Raw genomic sequence first — 20,158 nt, forward strand, 5'->3', positions numbered from 1 at the left:
TGAGAGCTCTAAGTTATGGAAAGACGGAAGTCATTGAAACTACCGCATAGGCAATGTAGCAAAGGCTATCGTCAACTAATACTATAAATTTTGGAAATTCATGGAGAAGATTCATCAGACTACAGAAGGTCACTGCCCACCCTCAGAAAAGAGGACAACGCACCAGTTGTATTCCTTCAAAACCAGCAGAGATACTGAAAACATTTACCAAGCAACCAATACAGAAACACTTAGATGATAACGAGAGTAAGTAAGAATCAACAGATTGGTGAAGAATAAAGTACGTAAAAAGACAACGCAACACTGAATACACTCAAACACAGAAATAAGCCTGGTGAATAAGAACAAACAAACCTCCAGAGTAGGACATGTTGCCACTGCAACTTCTGACAGTACTTGAGGTGACATTTTCTCGAATGAAATGGGGAGGTTAGATTTTAACACTGGGTTACAAGCTTCCTTTCAGCCAGCTTCTAGCCTAAACGTTTCAGGGAGTTCCCGAAGGGATCTCCAACAGGCTGGTGGTAGGTTGAAGGATATCAGATGCAACAACACAAGAATCCAAAAGCTAGGCAGGCAGCAATACTGAGAAAAGCATATAAGGTTACAATGTCACAGGCTGAGATACCCTTGCCAAAAACAACCCAGGAAAGAGGAATTCAAGATAAAAAGTTGTTACCATGCGAACACAAATATAAATGTAAAATATGGGAACAACTTAATCTTTTTGGCTTGAGCCTCTCTAGGTCAAGTGTAAGACAGTTCTCGCCATCACAGTACAGTACAGACGAATCATCTGCAGTACAGACAAATAAAGAAAGATCTGAGGACAGCTTTAGGTGGGAAAAAAAATAAGGAAGAAAAAGTGGGTAAGAGGGAATTAGTGTTAAGAAAAGCAAGATAGCACTTGATGTTTTGTCCTCTGGTCAGGGAGCTAAGGCAAAGGTAAAAGAAGAAGAAACTGACTTTTTGTATAGCAAAGAATCCCTCAAGTCAGAGCTCACAGATCTCCCTTCCTGGGAGAAGAGCTGCTCCGTGGCAGAGGGTGCCCAGATGAACCTGGCACTTCCAGCCCCAGCAGCCTTGGGCCAGCTTACCTAAGTATTTTCTGACTGACCTAGCTGTGCCGATTGAGGACAGCGGACTGAAGACCCACCTGGGTCCTCGTTTGGGCTTACACACCTTGCACATGAATGAGTCGGGACTGTTCCTCAGGCTGAAAGTGAACAGCAAGTTCATTATTTCAGTGTTACTAACTTACAGGGTTACATCAACACAGCTGTGTAATGCAAGGCAAAACCTCACCTACCTGGATACAAATGGTGGCTTCTCTACAGGAATGGTTGTGTTACTAAACTTTAATTAGTAACGTTTGTAAGATGTGGGCAACAAATGCTCTTTAGGGAACTATTGTGGAAAATAATGGGCTATTTCACTTCAGCGTAAAATACCGCGTGAGCTGCTGTAGGTTAAATGTCTCGCTTGCTTTGGTGGCGCGTGGTAAGAAAAGGGCAGCGCAGCCCTCGCCCCCCAGAGAGACAGCGGCTGTCGTCGGGCAGGAGGCAAGGCAAGGATGGCACCGAGTGCACCCCAGCACCCGCTGCGGGCTCTCACACTGCCCGCAAAGCAAGGCACGTTCCACACACGCTGGCCGTGAAGAGTCAATATTGTCATCTGCAGCATAAACACAATTCCACTAATGTTCCAACGAGTCAGCTGGAGGTGCAAGGCACAATCTCAGTCAATATCCATGTGTGCATCCATATGTACAAATTTCTATATAAAAATATATAGACATATATATTTAAAGCTACATGGCAGCTAAGATATGCAGCGATTTAAAACTGGAAGAAGTGTACCACTGAAATTGCCTCTTTATATAAATTTTATTATGACAGTATCCATAACAGCCGAGTTAAAAATTACAAGTTTGAGTGCTTCTGTGCCATTTTCCATCCTAAGTAATTCTGGAAATATCCTATTACTTTGCAGTTACTGTTCTTATACGTAGTTCCTCTATTAAGTTGTTTTAACATGTTTTTAAGAGAAAGGTAATAAAAAACCACGCACACAACCAAGAGAACAATATTTTTTTCCAAGATTTCAGACTCTCCGTTAATTTTGTGGAGGCTTAATATTAAAAACTTAATGAAATGTAATAGCAGGATATAGGTTTCCTCTTAGTACCTGCATATTATCCAGACGCTGATGTATTTACATAAAACATTCCTGCCGTGTATGCCGCTATGTCGTCCTGTTGTGATAAGTTTCTTTGTAGAAGTAATCAGCATGATTTCTTTTCTAAACAACTCACATTGCAAGTTCTAATGACTGACTTTGCCACATGTGACTACTGGCATGCCTCTTTCATTTCTAAAGCCTATTATCAGTGTTGAAATTCACTAACACTGCATGTTATAAACAAAGCCTACTGCCCGTGCCAGTAACTGAGGCGGGTGGGGAAGAAATCCTTGGGGGAAAGCTACTTTTTTTGTAACTAAATTCTAATTCAATGTAAAATTCTTTGTTGGTGTTGTTACTGTGATAGCACGGAGCTCTTTACAGCCCTGACTCAGCAAAGCCCCCCAGCTTTGCACTGGTTGCCGTAAAGCAAACAAAACCAAAGCAGGATTTAATATGTAAGTATTAAAGTTCATTTGAATAGGCAGTTTGTTGAATTAATGCTTTTGTGGTTCAGTTCTTCAATACACATGGTTTAAAATATCCATTTAAAAAAAAAACACAACCAAAAATGAGAAAAAAACACCCATCTCTGTACTTCTGTGCTTTTAACATGGTATGAACATAACTTAAAAAAAATGTAAAAACTATTACTATTTTGCTAGTTTAAATTTCCACAACCTGACAAAGGTAACAAGAAAAATAATTTTAAGAGATAAACCCACTCCCCCTTAGAGCTCAGAAACTTAGATCTAGATTTTGTCTGTTCAAATACGCACCCACAGTTCAGAGCGAACCCGAAGAACAAAGTGAAGTAGAGCTAAAGTATTCCCTCTGCAGAGGACAGACAAACGCAGCAGGTAAGTCTGCTGGGCGTCAAAATGAAACTGCTGCCTGGGGAGGGGCCGGCATGCGAGGAGATGAGTGGGAGGAAGACTACGCACGCAACTCAACCATCAGGAGCCTCATCTGGACATTCTCATCTCAGGAGCGCCCCAGAAGTGCATTTGCCACCTGACAGCCTCTCAGCGCCACGCGCCCCCTCCTCCTAAGTAACAGCAAAGCTAATGACAAACAGTAGGATTGCGCCGGTGCTTCTTTTCCAGATCGGAAAGTTGACGGGGATGAGTCAGAGAGACAAAACCCAAAGACCACTGGTAGAACAGGACCCTGCCTCTCTGCAAAACCCAATTCAAAAGATGATCCATATCACTACTTTAGAAAAGATTAATCCTCGAATTTTATTCTTCTGCAATTTTCTCATCACATACAATAAGTATTTGCAACAAAGATTAATCTATACCCAAGAGCAAGATCAACCAACATTTAGAGATGCTCAAAGAGCACACAGGAAATAAACAAATCCATTTTCTCGTGAAACAAAAACATGACTATTTTTTTAAAGAGAAATTTTTCAAGAAATTGAAAAGCTTATTAGCTCATGAAGCATTCTTACAGCCTCGAGTGCTGCTAAATTTATTGGGGATCGCAGCACACTGAGACAGACAACTTTCATACGACAGACTCACACTTACTGTTTTCTGCTGTTTTGACTACTAAAATAAAATCTCTGCCACTTTGGCACAGGAAAAAAAAAAAAAAAACAACTTATCAGTACTTTTTTAATCTATCTGCCAAAGCTGATCAACCATACTACTCAAATTTAAAGTAACAGGTTTTTAAGCAGCGTTTTTTGAGATAACCTGTTTCCATTTGAATTGTGTCACACTGAATCAAGTGTTATCAAGCACAATCTGTGAATAAGATCAGTATTATATTTAGCACAGTGTCAAAAAGGCTTCATACACCTAGGAACTAACTGATGCATCAAACCACCTTTAGGTTAGATGTCTGCTTTAGGCTTTCTGGATTTCAGTAGCCTATGTCAAGTCCAACGCTTAATACTGCTATGTTTGTTCTTCTTTATTTTAGTAACTATTAAGTCACCGTTAAGACTCTGAAACACCTTTATGTTTGAACAAGAGGCAACCAAGGGCAGTGAATGACAATTGACTTTGAACAATTTTTGTACCATTTGACTCTTTTCTTCACCTTTCAACACCTCAGTTTATGCTTACTTATATGCAGGAAGTTAGGGATATGCACAAAAATTTATAACTATCCCACAGTTGCTGGTAAGAAGCTCTGTGCATTCATTTGTCAATCTCTCCTACTTGAGTCTAATGTTTTCACAGGGTCGTTTACTGTGTTTGGGGGCAGGGGAAAAGAGTTTGCTAGGTGGTCACACAGCAGGCCCAGTACTTGAACGCAAAGAACCTCTACCTACACACAGTTCAGTTTGTGGGCCAAAGAAATTAGACTTAAGTAATGGCTTAGAGCATGGCTACTGCTCTACAACCTTTGCAACTCCTGTTTAACATCCTTTCACGACTATTGCAAGTGATCTGGAAAGAAAGCCAGTGCATGCCGAGCAGGGTAACAGAGTTCACCTGCCGCCTTCAGATTCTGCCCGTATGCAAACAGACCACCACCTTAATATCACAGGCTAAACACTCCTTGTTTCTTTTAAATGGAGTTAAAAGCGAAGACTGCAAGAAAGCTTTGGTTCTGTATCCAGATTATACCACACCAGCACCAAACGGAGACTTTGTTTCACTGGAAAAGTTTTCCAACTCACAGCTTCAGGCAAGTAAAACCATTTTATTTTCAAAATTACTTTTCTTTGTCAAAGATGTTCATTTTATTGCCATTGAGATGAGGAGTTATCTCAGTATTTCCACTTGATCACAGAATGGGTTACCTAACTTGAAAGTGCCCCCAGCTACACATTGAGAAATACTCAGAAAAGCCAAACGTGTGAGCACTGGGTGAAACCTGCTCGCTGGGCATACAGTAGTGTCACGAAAAGAGTTCTGACACCAACAGTTTGCTTTAAACTCCCCATTCTTATTTATTCTTAAAATGTACTCTTTGATTACCTGCTTTTGGAAACTGTTTCCCTCACAATGTTGTCCCAACCCTGGGCTCTTCACCCGGGATGCAAAGAGCCGATCCACCCCCAGAGCCCAGATCCGTGTTTCCTGATGTCTGCGCGGAGCTGGGCGCTGGGGGAAGCTCCACAAAGCCAGCACACCTTGGCTTATGCATTGTAAGCTTTGATATTTTACAAAAATCCACTCATTGCCACGCTACGCTTCTCTCTGGCGGCTCACGATTTCACAAGAAGCGCCTGTTGGCGACTGGTATTCTCCCTTCGATTAAAGATATAGAACCTTCCTGAATCTCTGCGCGAGCCCGGAGAGTGGGGGTCTCGTCTAGGAGGCGTGGAGCTTCAGAGGTGGAGGTGTGGTGGGCACGTTGTAATGAGCGCGGTTCACCTGAAGGGCACATGCTGTTTGTTTTCACCACTTTGTACAACCACAACCTTGCGGTTTTAGGGGAATGCCCCAGTTCTCCCGAGTTGTGTTCTTGTGTCTTTTTGCTGTCTACAGCCGGACACAACACATCTGTTCTCTTTGACTGACCGAGGTCTCGTCTTCCTTAGTAACATCCTGTCTGCTCTGCCTTCATCAACAATAAATGCTACGAGTTGGCACAGACTGGAATTTCATTTTCATTCAGTCATATTCAAAGATTAGAAGCAGTGCATTGGTCCTGTCACCGCTCTTCTCCGGTTCCCACTCTGCACAACAGAGTATTACAGTGACGTACCGGCTGGTCACCGTAGCAGGGCTCTCCTTTTTGTACATAGCTCAAAAATCCTCTTTTCAGTTCTACACCCTGCAGAAGGTTAGTATTCAGCTGTAATTACTACAGGTGTTTCCATTTCTGCGTGTTGTTTTAAACACCAGAAGGCTCCAAAGTGATCTGCAGCAGCAAACTGCACACTGATAAGAAAACACCAGGAAAACAGGCGATTAGGTGCCAGCCACATGCCACAGCGAGCTGCTGAGCTCAGCTAGGATTTGTGTCACTTGGTCTGCGGTGTCGCCGGGGACAGCACGCGGAGCCCTCCTCTGCACAGACGGAACGGCGAATTACAGACAGAACCAGCCTTCTTTAAAGTGGCGTTTAAAAAGACAGAAACGTTCTGTGAGAGAGGACTTCACCTTAAGACGGAAGATCTCTGAAACGATGAGCCCGGGTATTTTTATTACAATAATCAAACTAGGCAATACTCAAAATGGGTGGCTGCCAGTCAGAAGAGCTAGTGAGCAATACTCTGAATTAGAAACTGGATTTTTCACCCCCAGGATGCAGAAACAAAGTCTTATTCACAAAGCCACATGATCTGATACACACACTGTCACAGCGGTATCGGTTACCAGAAAATAAGATACAAGGGTAAATAAAAATCACCAAGTCAAGGAATCTTAATAGAACTTTGCTGTTAAAATATCATCTGAGCACAACACTGCACAAACTCAGGGGGAGGAGGTGTTGGGATGTTTTTTCTTAGATAATTTTACAAAAACTCAACATTGTTTTACTATTCCTGCTTAAAAAGAGCCAGATTGGGACATTTCTTGCTTCAGCACTGGCTCTTAACTCAGGATCTCTCAAAATTGCTTCATAAGGGCCCTCTGCATGTTCTGGAGGAATAAGCACATCATTGTTCAATTAAAAAACACAAAATCTCCAGCTTCATGAAGCCTTGTCCTGCTTCACACAGGCTTCCTTCCTGGGGATCAAAAATGGGAGTATTCCAGTCAGTTCAAGCACTTCTACTGAGTCAGGCAGAAAGGCAGGCGCAGAGCTGACTTCTTTGAGAAGAGGGAAGGTTTCCGAGCCTTAAAGAGCTCCGGAGAAGCTCACAGGGCCACTGCCTCCCTGCCAGGTTCTTACTTTGGCAGAAGACGCTCTGGACGAAGCCCCAGGTTTTTGTGAGTGCAGGTTTTTTCTACCCCTCAGGAAAACAAGAGTAGAAACGAGAATGAACACACTGAAGACAAACTCACTGAAAGAAGCAGTTCCTTTCCTTTCTGTAGACAGAGATTTCTCCTCTAGCCCCATTCGCAGTCCTCCAAGAGCCACGAACTTCTGGACAGTACAGCTGTGCCGAGATTTCAAACTGGGAGTGTCTGGTTAAGGTGCAGAGCTCCAGAACTAGAGCTGTGAGAAATACTGGCTGAGGGACACTCCATGACACTCCAAGATTAGGAACGGAATTTTCTGCAAGCTCTACATAGCTCAATGTATCTAATCACTCCCATAAAAAACAAAAAAAGCACTGTTTTATACAAGAGACTGTCACTAACAAGTACGCTAGTCCACGAAAGAAAATGCCTTACACAGAAGAAAGTACTATCCAGTATGTTTTGTATCAATTAAAAAAAAAAAAACAAAAAAAAAACAACGTTGAGAAAACTAGTTGTCAAAAGAAGATAACAGATCAAGAACTCAGCAGAGGTCGCTGCAATGTTCAAGAACTCCACGTTATTTAACTCACTATTCTTACTTTCTCCAAAGAAGAAAAGAGAAGGAGCAAGAATACTAGAAACAATAATCAAATAGCGGCTACCCTAAGCAACACCTACCTATCTAATTTCTACTACTACAGAAAGAGCAATAACACACAATTTATTGAAAAGTATTTCTTTTCCCGTATGTTTGTTGTATCTGGTATTTTAGCATATTATAGGTATCAAGTATAACAAATTCTTGTCAGTAAGATGTTGATACCTAAGCACACTTCAACCAAGAAGTCGCTCTTACGTATCCCCATACCCTGCCTACACAATATTCTCTACGTGCCGCAGGCATATGAAGCTCTGCATTTGTTTGCAAAAAAAACTACATCAGGTTTTGAAGCAAGAACAGTGTGGGCTGTGAGCAATGAAAAAAAAAAAAAGCAACAAAAAACCACACCAACCCAAAACCAAAAATATAAATACAGAACAACTTAGACACTACTTTAAAAGTCTGCTCGTCCTTATCCGTCTCTTCTACAAGACTGCTTATGTCATGTAAACCACTTGTTGTGTAATGTGCAAAACATGCAGTTTTACACAGTGTCTAAAAAGACTGTTCCCACCACCTTACAATGATTTTAAAAGCCAATTCACCACACACAGCTAGCTCCGGAGCACTTCGAGCCTGACGACGACGGGATCACGCTGGAAGCCCTGGAAGTCAGCAGCTTGTGTTGTTTCAGCCCACAAAATTCCCGGGGGAAGGGGGCGGGGGGGTTAGAACTGAACCTTGTAAATTAGCCTAAAGCAGAGTCGGCGGGAAAGCAAAGCCATCACGAATAGCTAACTTACCTGGTACTCCTGCGTCCTCTGTTTCCAGCAGGAACGCCAGGATATGGCTGGTTTTCATCCCACTGTCAGGATACGGTCGGTTTCCGCCGCGGCGCGGCGCAGGCTGTGGTTTCGGTTTTTTGGGAGGCGCTGGCCCAGCCCTGGGCGAGCCGGTGCGCCGAGGCTCGGCCCCCGCCCCCAGCAGACAGGGCTGTCACCGAGCTGACGGCCCGGAGAGTGACGCGCCAAGAGCAGGGATGAAACGGCCGCCAGGGCGGCACAACTCCCGGCTGTGGGAAAGCAGCGTTCGTCTCCCACCTTCCGAGCCAGCAGCGCCGGTGCGGGCGGACGGAACCTACTCATCTGCCCCGCACAACACCGACACTTTTATGAGAAGCTTATGGGACACTTCCTCCCTAAATTTGGACTGATTACCCAGACTCCCTAAGTACATAGGTGTTATTAATCTAAAGAAATCGAGATGGTTGGACCAGTTAAAGCCACTGGAACTTGCCTAATGAGGACTATTTTTAAGCGTCACAAATTCCAAATAATTTATATTAATTTAGAAATTAAAAGATGCTTCTTGAAATACCAACAGTGACCAGCTCTTGACTTTTTAATTATTTTTTTTTTGCTATAGAATCAAATTATCAATATCGGGGGGGGGGCAGGGGGAAGAGGTGTACGTTTTATGTTTTTTAAGGAAAAGCCCCCATATCACTAACAAACCCTTCAGCCATTTTTTTCGTAATAGCCTCCATGCTGCCCTTTATCTCAAGGGAACAAGAAACAGAAGTCAGCCCTAGAAGGGAAGTAGGAAGGGGAAAACGCCCAAAGATGTGACACGGACTGATGAGGAAAATATCCCATTTTTGAGTGAAGTACAGAACACGTATTGTGAAATGATCATATTATTCTGACCGCTGCATAGCTTTACAAATTGCAACTTTCGCAGCAGTCTCCAGATTAGAGGCTTCTTTTGCAGCCCCACTTTTCAAACGCAGAGATGACCTCGGGTGATGGACGCCACATCCCATGACCTTACACAAAGGCAGCTCTCCCACACAGGAGGCAGCTTCTGTACTCCTGCAGCTTCCAATTTTTCATCTTCTGGTCTATTTTTAGCATGCCTCTGCCACCAAGAAAACCAGCAGTGTTCTCCACAGGGACAGGGCTCTCATGGTTTCCACGTGCTGGGCTCCGTGCTGGCAACAGCTCTGAGGGCAACTTGCAGCAACAGCCCCGTGCTTTGCCACAGTCTTGCTGCAAAACACCGATAAACTGAGGATTTGTGCACCATGACACAAGCTTACTCAAAGGAGAACGTGAAAAGGAAGTTCTCAGATACCTCATTTAAGTATTTTTTCTGAATAACCTCAAAATTTAGAGATAGCCTTTACAACCTTCATAATATGACTGGTAACATGGAAATAGATTTACGCATTTCTGTGGACGTTCCAAATCAGTATTGTAAAGTCAGAGGTCTTCTACTCAAAAATGCCTTCCTTCGCAGTAAGATGCCTGTGCAAAGCCCACAGAATAAAAATTTAGTGACAGCTAAAGTAAGGCATGTAGCAGAAAAAAAACATCCCAGCAAATACACTGACAGTAGGAATCACTTCTGATGACAATCCACGTAAACTTGTGACAGAATTTCCAGTCTGCTGCAGAAATAGTAGGGGCTTTACTCAAAGATATTTAGTAATTGCTCTTTTTTTCCTTCTTGCTTTTCTCTCTGTCGCACAAGCAGATTGAATCCCCCTTTAAAACTGTTACTTTGGATGCCAGGTGCAAGTAACTAACCTTAAATTTCTTAAATCATTAAGATCAAGAAGTTTCCTTTGAAAATATTCAAGATCAGTCAACTCTGAAACAAAAATAATTCTTACTGAATTTCCACTGTTCCTGAACTCTTCCAGCACTGCTTCAATAAAGTGCCCATGCAAGTAATATGGACAAACATTCTGACTTCAGTAAACTACAGCAGCCAGCAACAAAAAGAAAATTATTACTCATTAACAACCCATTAAGATCAATGCCAAAAACCTGTTACATAAGGAGCAGCAAAACTTTGTTTGGTATCAATAGAATTACCATATAAGAACACAAAGATCCAAGACAAATAGCTGGATCCAGCTGTGTTCAAATATTAGTGCCTTCTATTAATAGCTATGATTGAACACTGGGCTAGAAATTGGCTTTCCTGTTGGCCATGCAACTGGCAAAAACAATTTAAAAGGCGGTAAAAGAAAACACAGCAGTGCTGGTAGGGTACCTTCTGCACAGGAAGGACGTTAGTTCATTTTTTCCTCCTCACTGCTGCCTGCTAATCACGGTAGCGATGAGCTAATGTGTATAGCGATGAGCTATACCTTAATGTATACATTGAGTGTGTGTTTCTGCAGCTAATGTATACATGGAAGAGGCCGCACATGAGCAACCACTAAATACTCACCATGATCATAACCTTACCCAAATCTTAACTTTTCACCCATTTATCTAGCAGGGTACAAGGCATGTGCTTCCTGAAAACACCCTGGTACAAAATAATAGTCGAACAGGATTTCACATCAAAAAAGGAAAGTAAGCCTTGTGAGTGACAGAAAGAAGTCAGAACATCTGTTTCAGTTAAATATCTTTACATTATTAATTTAGATTTGAGCCATACACAAACTAGGCACATGAAGGTTGCTAATTAAACTTCCTAGGTGCCCTTAACACAGAGAACACAAAAGCTGTACAGATAGAGAGGAGACAAGAGAGGCAGCGCTTATTCCCTACACCACACGGACACACATGCAGCCGGATAAAAGCCCTGTAAGACGACACTGAGCAGAAGCAGCGAGTAAACGCTGGCTGCAATGCCAGGAAATTCAGAATGAAACAAAAAAGAGGGCGCAGATAAAATTAATACACAAAGAACGGCAGTTCAGATACACAGTGCTGAAAACAAAGCCAGAGAGACAAGCCCTTGCTCTTAGGAGCAGTCGACGTCACAAGATACCATCACAGGAAAATTAAACTACCCACGCATTAGGCAGGCATTAAGCAATGACAAGCATTCATCACACCCAAGTTCCTGTATCTTAAACTCAGAAATACAGGCAACCCAACCAGAACACAAGCCATCAGTTATCATTACTTACTAACTGAAGGAAAAATTACTTAGGCCATAATATAGAAGCAATAAACCCTCTGGGTATTCAATTTAGAGCAAGTAATTTCACCATAGGGTAAGAGTAGGTTAAAAAACTGAACAGCTCTAGCTGTAGCAACTTAACTGCCTCACCTCACCTGACTCCTCAAAGAAGTTAGAAATTTATCTGGGATAAGGTATATTAATGAAAAGTATTATTGACCAACAAAATGATTAAGGAATGAAAAGATATTTTGCACACAGGACACATTAAAGCTACAGCAAGGAAAAAAATTAAAGGAACAAAAAGCAGTTCCAACGTTGTCTAAAAACTGGTGGAATATTTTTCATTTCATCAAAGGATTTTATCTATTTTTGCAGCAAAAGAGAAAAGGCTGCCCTGCCTTTTCAAGAACTACTTCCCTTCCTGTAAAATTCCTGTTAAAAAAAAAAATCCCTACAAATCCCTACAAAATTTTTCTTTTGAATAGCTATTTTTAAAGTAAAAAAAAAGGGCAGAAAAGAACACAGCTAGCCAAATGGCTTAAAAAAAGTACAGGTGGCACAAACTACAAGAACAGAACAATAAATCTCCGAGTTTTGCTCTACTTTAAATAACACTACAGGATTGCAGGAGATTGTTACAATTAGAAGATATAATTAAGAGAAGGTTTAGTCTAACTGAAGAAAGGTAGTCGTGGACAAGAGGGAAGTAAAAAGGTTAAACTTAAAATAGCTATTAAGAGTCAAAATTAGACAGCATCAGGTAAGTATTTTCAGTACATATCTTTAATAGTAAATATTTTGGAATGTCACAGAAACTGGAAAAGCACCAAGTACTGAATAAAATACACAGCCAAAGTTGCCACAACCTAATATAAAGCAATTTCTGGTGAGTACATTACGTCACATTTTCCTCATGACACTACCTTCCAGTTCTTACGCTTAACAGCATTACCAGAAATTGTATCTTGTCCACTTAACGTAAAAGATGCACTTACAATAGTGACACAATTACAATAGTGACAATACAATACAATACACAAACAGAGAAAAAGACTTAAAGATGCCTTAGTTCGCAAATTAGATGTGAGCTTCCACAGGACTATGCAGCTGGTGACTGATACGCAGAAATACTATACTCGAGACCATCCCACATTGTAGAGCTGTCATGGGAACTACATATGGACGACTACATCCACCTTAACTAGCAGGAGAAATGCCCTGGCAAACTGCAAGGAATAGAAACAAAAGCAACAAAAACGTTGGGCTGTCTAGTGACAGGGAAAAGCACTGTAAGAAAGGGACAAAGAAAGTGCAGCCCTGAGGAGAAGGGGGTGTTGTTGGGTGAGAAGCTCAACACGCCCCGGCAACCTACGCTGGCAGCCCAGGAACCCCCTGCAGCCTGGGCTGCATCCCGAGCAGCGTGGGCAGGGGTTGAGGGGGGGATTCTGCCCCTCTGCTCCGCTCTGTGAGACCCCCCTGCAGTGCTGCCTCCAGCGCTGGGGCACCAACAGCAGAAGGACACGGAGCTGTTGGAGCGGGGCCAGAGGAGGCCCCGGAGATGCTGGGAGGGCTGGAGCCCCTCTGCTGTGGGGACAGGCTGAGAGAGCTGGGGGGGGTTCAGCCTGGAGAAGAGAAGGCTCCGCGGAGACCTTCCAGCCCCTGCCAGTCCCTAAAGGGGCTCCAGGAAAGCTGGGGAGGGACTCTGGAGCAGGGAGGGGAGCCATGGGATGAGGGGGAAATGGTTTTACACTGAAAGGGGGGAGATTTGGATGAGATCCGAGGAAGAAATTGTTGGCTGTGAGGGTGGTGAGCCCCTGGCCCAGGTTGCCCAGAGAAGCTGTGGCTGCCCCATCCCTGGAGGGGTTCAAGGCCAGGTTGGCCGGGGCTTGGAGCAACTTGGGCTGGTGGGAGGTGTCCCTGCCCAGGGCAGGGGGTGCCACTGGGTAGCCTTTACAGGTCCCTTCCCACCCAAACCGTTCTATGAGTCTGTGATAACAGGATTTATATCCTTGTGTCCTCCTTCACTGAGTAGAAAGGAAAAATAATTACTTAGGTAGCACAGAGATATCTTTAGGAGTACTACTTTACAAAAGCAGTGATTCGCCATACTTTGGTTCAGGCTTGCTAAGGAGCAACCAGCCTCATGTCCCGGGGCTGAACTGGCGAGCCGGAAAGCCCCTGGCTCATATGCAAGGGAGTGAAGGTGTCTTGAAAAATATTTCAAAAGGTTTGAAATTTCGAAAATATTTGAAACCCAAAATGCAACACAAGCCAAGTACAGGACAAGATACCGGAACTAAAACGAAGACATCTATCTTGTCCATACTATTGACTATCAGCCAACTATTTCACCCTAAATATTGCCATCAGGCTGGGCCCAGGTGGAGCTCTCCCTGAACTGCAGCTGGACCGCAGGCCGGGTGACTCCCCCCTTGAGGAGATCCCTCTCAAGGCTTGAGATTGCTTACATGAGACTGAGATCCTCCCGCACCCGAGGCAGAGAGATCCCCTACCTGCGACTGATCACCTGTGTACTCGATAGCACGCCACATTAATGCTATGAACCGTCACTAACCCATAGAGTTAATACGATTCTAAACGTTGTATGGATGAGTCCTTTAGACATAAACCACTGTTCAAGTCTGAGACTCAGATTGGACCCAGCCACACCCAGGCTCCAAAAACAGAGCTGGGGGGGGTCCACTCTGAACCCTGTATCTCAACGGCAAGGCCCTCTTTACTCTGCCCCTCTGGTCTCTGTGTGAACCACTCTAGCTCGAGTTGAACTCAATTTTCCTTTGTATGTTTCCTCCATGCGGTAATTAATAAGGTGAACCTTGCCACCAAACTTATTGAACCACTGTTACACTTTGTTAAATTCCATCAAACTTACTCAATTGTCAAATTATTATTTTACCTTAATAAAACATATTGCGGCTTCTGTCTTTCGAGTGAGGTGCATTCCACTCATCCGTGACAAATACGCACCTAAGAGTGATTCCCAACTACAGCCATCAGTTCATGTGTGACCACCATCAGACACCGTATTTTCAACATTCTATTTCAATATTCTGCAAGACCTGAGCACGCTTAATGTGATCACTGCTTCTCTTCAGGGAATATCGACTGCACTCCTATGCAAGTCATCTTCATAACGCTTCTTATGCTAACTTCCTGAATGACTGAACTGCTCCAGAGGCTATGAAAGCAAAGACACTTACCAGTGCTTCACTCTCACCATGTCCCATGGAGTAAACAGAATACAAACACACAAACAAAAACTAAGAGTAAAAAAAGGGCCATATCCCTGTAAGTCAAATGAAATTTGCCACTGATATCAATGGGACTGTGTTTTTTTTTAAATAACTAGGAGACTAACAAAGAGCACGTGACAGGGGAAAATGTTACCAAGTCTATTTCCTCACAAAGTCAATGCTAGCATTCCACAGGCTTGGGTTCCCCTTTCACTTCAATTCACCACGATTCCTAGTAGACCTGAAGAGCATCATAGTGTTGCCGAATGCAGGCAAACAAACTATTTTCTATTCCATTGCAGGGGAGGAAGTCACAGCACATCCTCTTCAGTTTTAAAAGAGACCATTTCCTCAAGTACGCATTACCTTAACAGCAGAAGGTGCTCCACTTGTCTGAGTTTTGGGGGGCTGGCTGACATTAGCACTTCCTGGTTTCTTCTACAAAATACAAAACATAACAAGTGTCAGAAGTGTTGCTGAAGAAAAAGAAAAGCCAAGTAAAAATGTAAACCAAAAAGAAAGGTATTAAAAAAAAAAGGTACCCCCCCCCCCAAAAAAAAGTCCATTAGAACATTTTATACTAGGCAAGTTATCCAAAAATAAATTCTCCTATGTAACTTTTAACTCGCGCAGACTCATTTCAAACAGTATTGCCCAGCCCAGAATAGGCTGAGCTCTCTCATACTGTTTTACGGACAATATATAAATCTGTGCTATTTCCTGTGGCAGAATGACTCTGTTTTAATCAACAGTTAAAGCAACAGTAACCATATACACTTCAATGAAAAGTACCAATGAAAATAAATGGGTGAGCTATGGATGTACAGACATAACTTGAATGACAACAGAGAAGGTAACACTACAGCTCAGGCAGGGAAGTAAAGATACAAAGCTAATGGAAAAATGATGGCTCTTCTAGTTAATAAATATTCTTGCAACTGAAACAAAACCATGACATCCCCTTTGAACCTCCAGGTTTTGGCCAATGTAATGTCTTTATTAGCAAGTACCATTGAGTACCACTGCAATAACTCAGCGATACGTGAAATCACATTTAACGAAGACTGGGAAAATAAGCTGTTATTAATGAACATAGCAAAAAGCATCTGATTTTTGGAAGCAGCAGACATTTGGGACCTATTAATTTTCTGTGATAAGTGGAAGCTCAAGACTCACAGCTCTACTAAAGCCATCACACTTTAATTACTCTCTACAAGCAGGGAAGTCTGCACAATGACCAGAGATCAGCAAGCTTGGATGCAAACTCAGAAGCACCAGTTTTCAGTTGATGGGACACTAGGTACAGTAACAGACTGGGAGGCTGAGAAACCTCTATCACTAAGGTAATTTTCACCTCCTGTTCCCTTTCTGATTCAGCTCCAAACACTAGGAGAGCATCTCGAGCAAACAAAGCTGCACCTCCAACAGTCAACCTCCAGTCAGAGCCTGGGGCAGCAGGCCACCCTCTGTGGCCATTTACATAAGATTAACATCACAAAAATGTGGCCTGATGGCACAGACTGACACAAAATGGGATATTTACATCAAGGATTTCACACTTAGTAATGGCCACGCTGGAGACATCCACTTAAGACTGCACAGTATGTTGCAAAAACCATGCGTAATAGTGATTTTTCCTGTTAAAGGGATGTTAGGAGTGTGGCTGCCTCCACCAGCCGCTCCGGCACTGGACCCTCCTGCACGGCTGCTGAAGTTCAGTGCTGCCCAGCATAGACCAGCACTACCCAGTATGGACCTGCCCAGCTGCTGGAGCCCAGCCCGGCGCCTGCCCAGCCAGGCCTGCCCAGGCTGAGGGATGTGGTTGCAAGTTCAAACAGCAGCAAAGCCAAGCACATGTCCCAGAGACACACAGACAGACAGAGGACGCCGACACCGCTGCTGTCAGCAGCGCCCACAGGCAGGACCCCCATCACACCCCAGCACCCCCAGGCCCATCCCCTCCGCTGGGGATGGCCAAGGCAGCAGGTCACTACTGCAAGAAGACATTTGGTACCCGCTGGGATCATGAGCAGATGATGCGCACTCGGGTCCCCCAAGCACCAGCACGGCCCCTCTGTCTCCCCAGCACCCCAGCCCGCAATGAAGGCAGAGCAGACAGGATGTTACTAAGGAAGACGAGACCTCGGGCAGTGAAAGAGAACAGATGTATTGTGTCCGGCTGTAGACAGCAAAAAGACACAAGAACACAACTCGGGAGAACTGGGGCATTCCCCTAAAACCGCAAGGTTGTGGTTGTACAAAGTGGTGAAAACAAACAGCATGTGCCCTTCAGGTGAACCGCGCTCATTACAACGTGCCCACCACACCTCCACCTCTGAAGCTCCACGCCTCCTAGACGAGACCCCCACTCTCCGGGCTCGCGCAGAGATTCAGGAAGGTTCTATATCTTTAATCGAAGGGAGAATACCAGTCGCCAACAGGCGCTTCTTGTGAAATCGTGAGCCGCCAGAGAGAAGCGTAGCGTGGCAATGAGTGGATTTTTGTAAAATATCAAAGCTTACAATGCATAAGCCAAGGTGTGCTGGCTTTGTGGAGCTTCCCCCAGCGCCCAGCTCCGCGCAGACATCAGGAAACACGGATCTGGGCTCTGGGGGTGGATCGGCTCTTTGCATCCCGGGTGAAGAGCCCAGGGTTGGGACACCTGGACCCTGGCGCTCGGACCCGCCCAAGCTCCCCTGCTCACTGTCTGTCCCAGCTCAGTGCTCGCTGCCAACACACAGCACTCACACATACATCCCACAGGCACCCCACACTCGTGGGTCCCCCCAAAACCAGCACGGACCCTCTGCCCGCCTGACACCCTGCCCAGACCCAGGGTCCCCACTCACCTGCTGGTCCCGCTTCAGCTTTGCCAGTGAATACACACGCACACCCGTTTTGGGGAGGACACACACCCTCGCCCTCCCAGCACCAGGCTGTGACCTGCACATCGCCCCACCAGCTAGCACCGTCCCACCAAACCCCTCCAAATATCCTGGAGCCTCCGGCTTCCAGCCTCACCAGTTACAAAGTCACGGTTTGCTGCATTTTCCAGAGAGCCCATCCACTAGTGTGGCTTACCAGGTTTGTTTCTGGTTGTTGTCTTCATTGACACTAATTTCTCAGGTTTTAGGTCTCCGCGCATCTGTCTCCCTCCCCTTCCTTATCCACCCAGTTGAAAAGATAAACATCACAGACTCATAGAATCATTTAGGTTGGAAAAGACCCTTGGGATCATCGAGTCCAACCATCATCTCCACTCTACAAAGTTCTCCCTTACACCATATCCCTTAACACCACATCTAAACGACTCTTAAACACATCCAGGGATGGTGACTCCACCGCCTCCCTGGGCAGCCTATTCCAGTGTCTGACCACTCTTTCTGGGAAGAATTTTTTCCTAATGTCCAGCCTAAACCTCCCCTGCTGCAGCTCGAACCCACTCCCTCTTGTTCTATCAGTAATGACCTGTGAGAAGAGACCAGCACCAACCTCTCTACAATGGCCTTTCAAGTAGTTGTAGAGAGCGATGAGGTCTCCCCTCAGCCTCCTCTTCCTCAAACTAAACAGTCCCAGCTCCTTCAGTCGCTCCTCATCAGATTTATTCTCCAGGCCCTTCACCAGCTTCGTTGCCCTCCTCTGCACTCGCTCCAGCACCTCAAGATCTCTCTCATATTCACACTCCACATGTCCAACTGGTGCCACTGACCAGGTTTCCTCTTGTCACAGCCTCCCTCATCACGTTGGTCAGGTTTGTCTCCGAATTTTCTTCTTATGGCTCCTTTGACCAGACACACTTTAAAGGGCCGACACTCTCCTTTCACATACCCTTCAACCCCCATCACAATGAACATTTTTAATTAAAGCATCGGTCTTCCAGCCCCAGGTGACAATGCTCCTGAAGGCAGGTGACGAAGGTGTGATGCATTACAGTTTCCTAGGGACAATGCTGAGATGCAGAATGCCTTAGGTTTTGTCTCTGATGTAGTGCATTAAAAGCTCGGTAATAAGCATCATCCACCAACGCTTCAACTTTTAAATAACTTACTAGGTTGCTGAAGAAACACAAAATTTTAAGTGCTACCTTTCTATTTTCAAAAAGAAAAGGAAAAAAAAAATCAAAAATTCTGGGTTAGTATTCTGGGTATGCCTTCAGCATCACAGCTCTTGATTTCTAGTGCAGGCTCAGCCCTTGGTTCAGGACCTCATGGTGTTCAGGACCTACCTTTGGTACCTAAACTATGTCTAACATAACTGTGAAGCTCTGAAAATCCACAAATAATGTACTGTTGTGCAGAATGAGTTTTTATGACAGCTACCAACATACTCAAAAATTTCAGGCACAAGGCTAGCTGTTTTTTTCCCCCCAGTCTGAACTAGAAAAAAAACCCTAATACTAGACTTAAATAAATCCTTGTTCTGAGCATGAACTTATGTTAATCTATTAAACAGTATAAAGAAAAAAAATGTTAACACAAACATCTCTCTGTTTCACTGTAAGTGGAACAGCAGGCTCCACTGCTGTACAGGTAGAAGACAGAAAAGAAGCAAATAAATTATTCTTTAGAGTAGAGAAAGACTTCCTGGAGATAAGCTACATGGAGAGTTAAGCCACAACATCACATCAGTATTCTTTAGCGAATGCTGACCATGATAGGCTAAGTACAGTAATATATTTCAGTTCCCAGGGTCACCTTTCAATAGTAACTTCTTTGATATCTACCCCTTAATACATTTGTAAAAGCATAAAAATTGGCCACATCATGCTACTCGGTTCATCCTTCTTTTAAGCTTATTAAAATAATGATGTTATGTACTTCCCAGCATCCTCCACACAATGCTCCCTCCAGGCAAACCAGCTCCGACACTTTATGAACAAATCCATCAGAGCCGCTGACACCTTCTCCCCCTTCAAGAAGCGGATGAGTTTTTCTGTGACAGTCTGACACAATCAGCTGAAGAATCACCTTGAAGCTGTACTCACACCTTGCTTCCCAACCTGATAATGACAGAGCTAATGAATTATCAAAGCATAGCTTCCTTACGAAATGAATTAGAATAATCAAGAACCCATACAGAATTGCATGTGAAGGAATAAAAGCTGTGGCATACAGGTACCCATAATCTACTTTTCATTATTAGCAGTGGCTTCAAAACAAAAACCCAAAACACTGTTTCAGAGTGGAATATTACTTTCCCCATGTTTAACAAAGGGAAGATAAAATACATATCCCTTTGATATTTAGATTTTCCAAGTAAAGACATGCCTTAAGACTGGTGTCTAGGAATACTGGACTATAACATTCAAGTGTTCATTATACTATTGCAATGAGAATGCATATGGTACAGGTGTTTTAAGGAAAAAAAAAAAAAAA

General features: G+C 43.8%; 1 protein-coding gene across 13 annotated transcripts in view; it reads right to left on the reverse strand.

Annotated features, from left to right (window-relative positions):
• The window catches only part of CAST (calpastatin), a 66,946-nt gene that overhangs the window by 34,369 nt on the left and 12,419 nt on the right, over positions 1 to 20,158 (reverse strand). For 10 of the 13 annotated variants that reach the window (XM_063319743.1, XM_063319742.1, XM_063319736.1 and 7 more), the window contains one exon: positions 15,150 to 15,221. The exons of 2 other annotated variants lie outside the window; for them this stretch is intronic. In XM_063319743.1, the coding sequence (XP_063175813.1) occupies positions 15,150 to 15,221 (72 nt within the window). Of the gene's footprint in view, positions 1 to 8,405; positions 8,535 to 15,149; positions 15,222 to 20,158 lie in introns of those variants that run through there. One more of the 13 variants, XM_063319745.1, reaches the window with a different exon arrangement.

Source organism: Chroicocephalus ridibundus, chromosome Z, assembly GCF_963924245.1.
Source record: "Chroicocephalus ridibundus chromosome Z, bChrRid1.1, whole genome shotgun sequence".
Classification (NCBI taxonomy): Eukaryota; Metazoa; Chordata; class Aves; order Charadriiformes; family Laridae; genus Chroicocephalus; species Chroicocephalus ridibundus.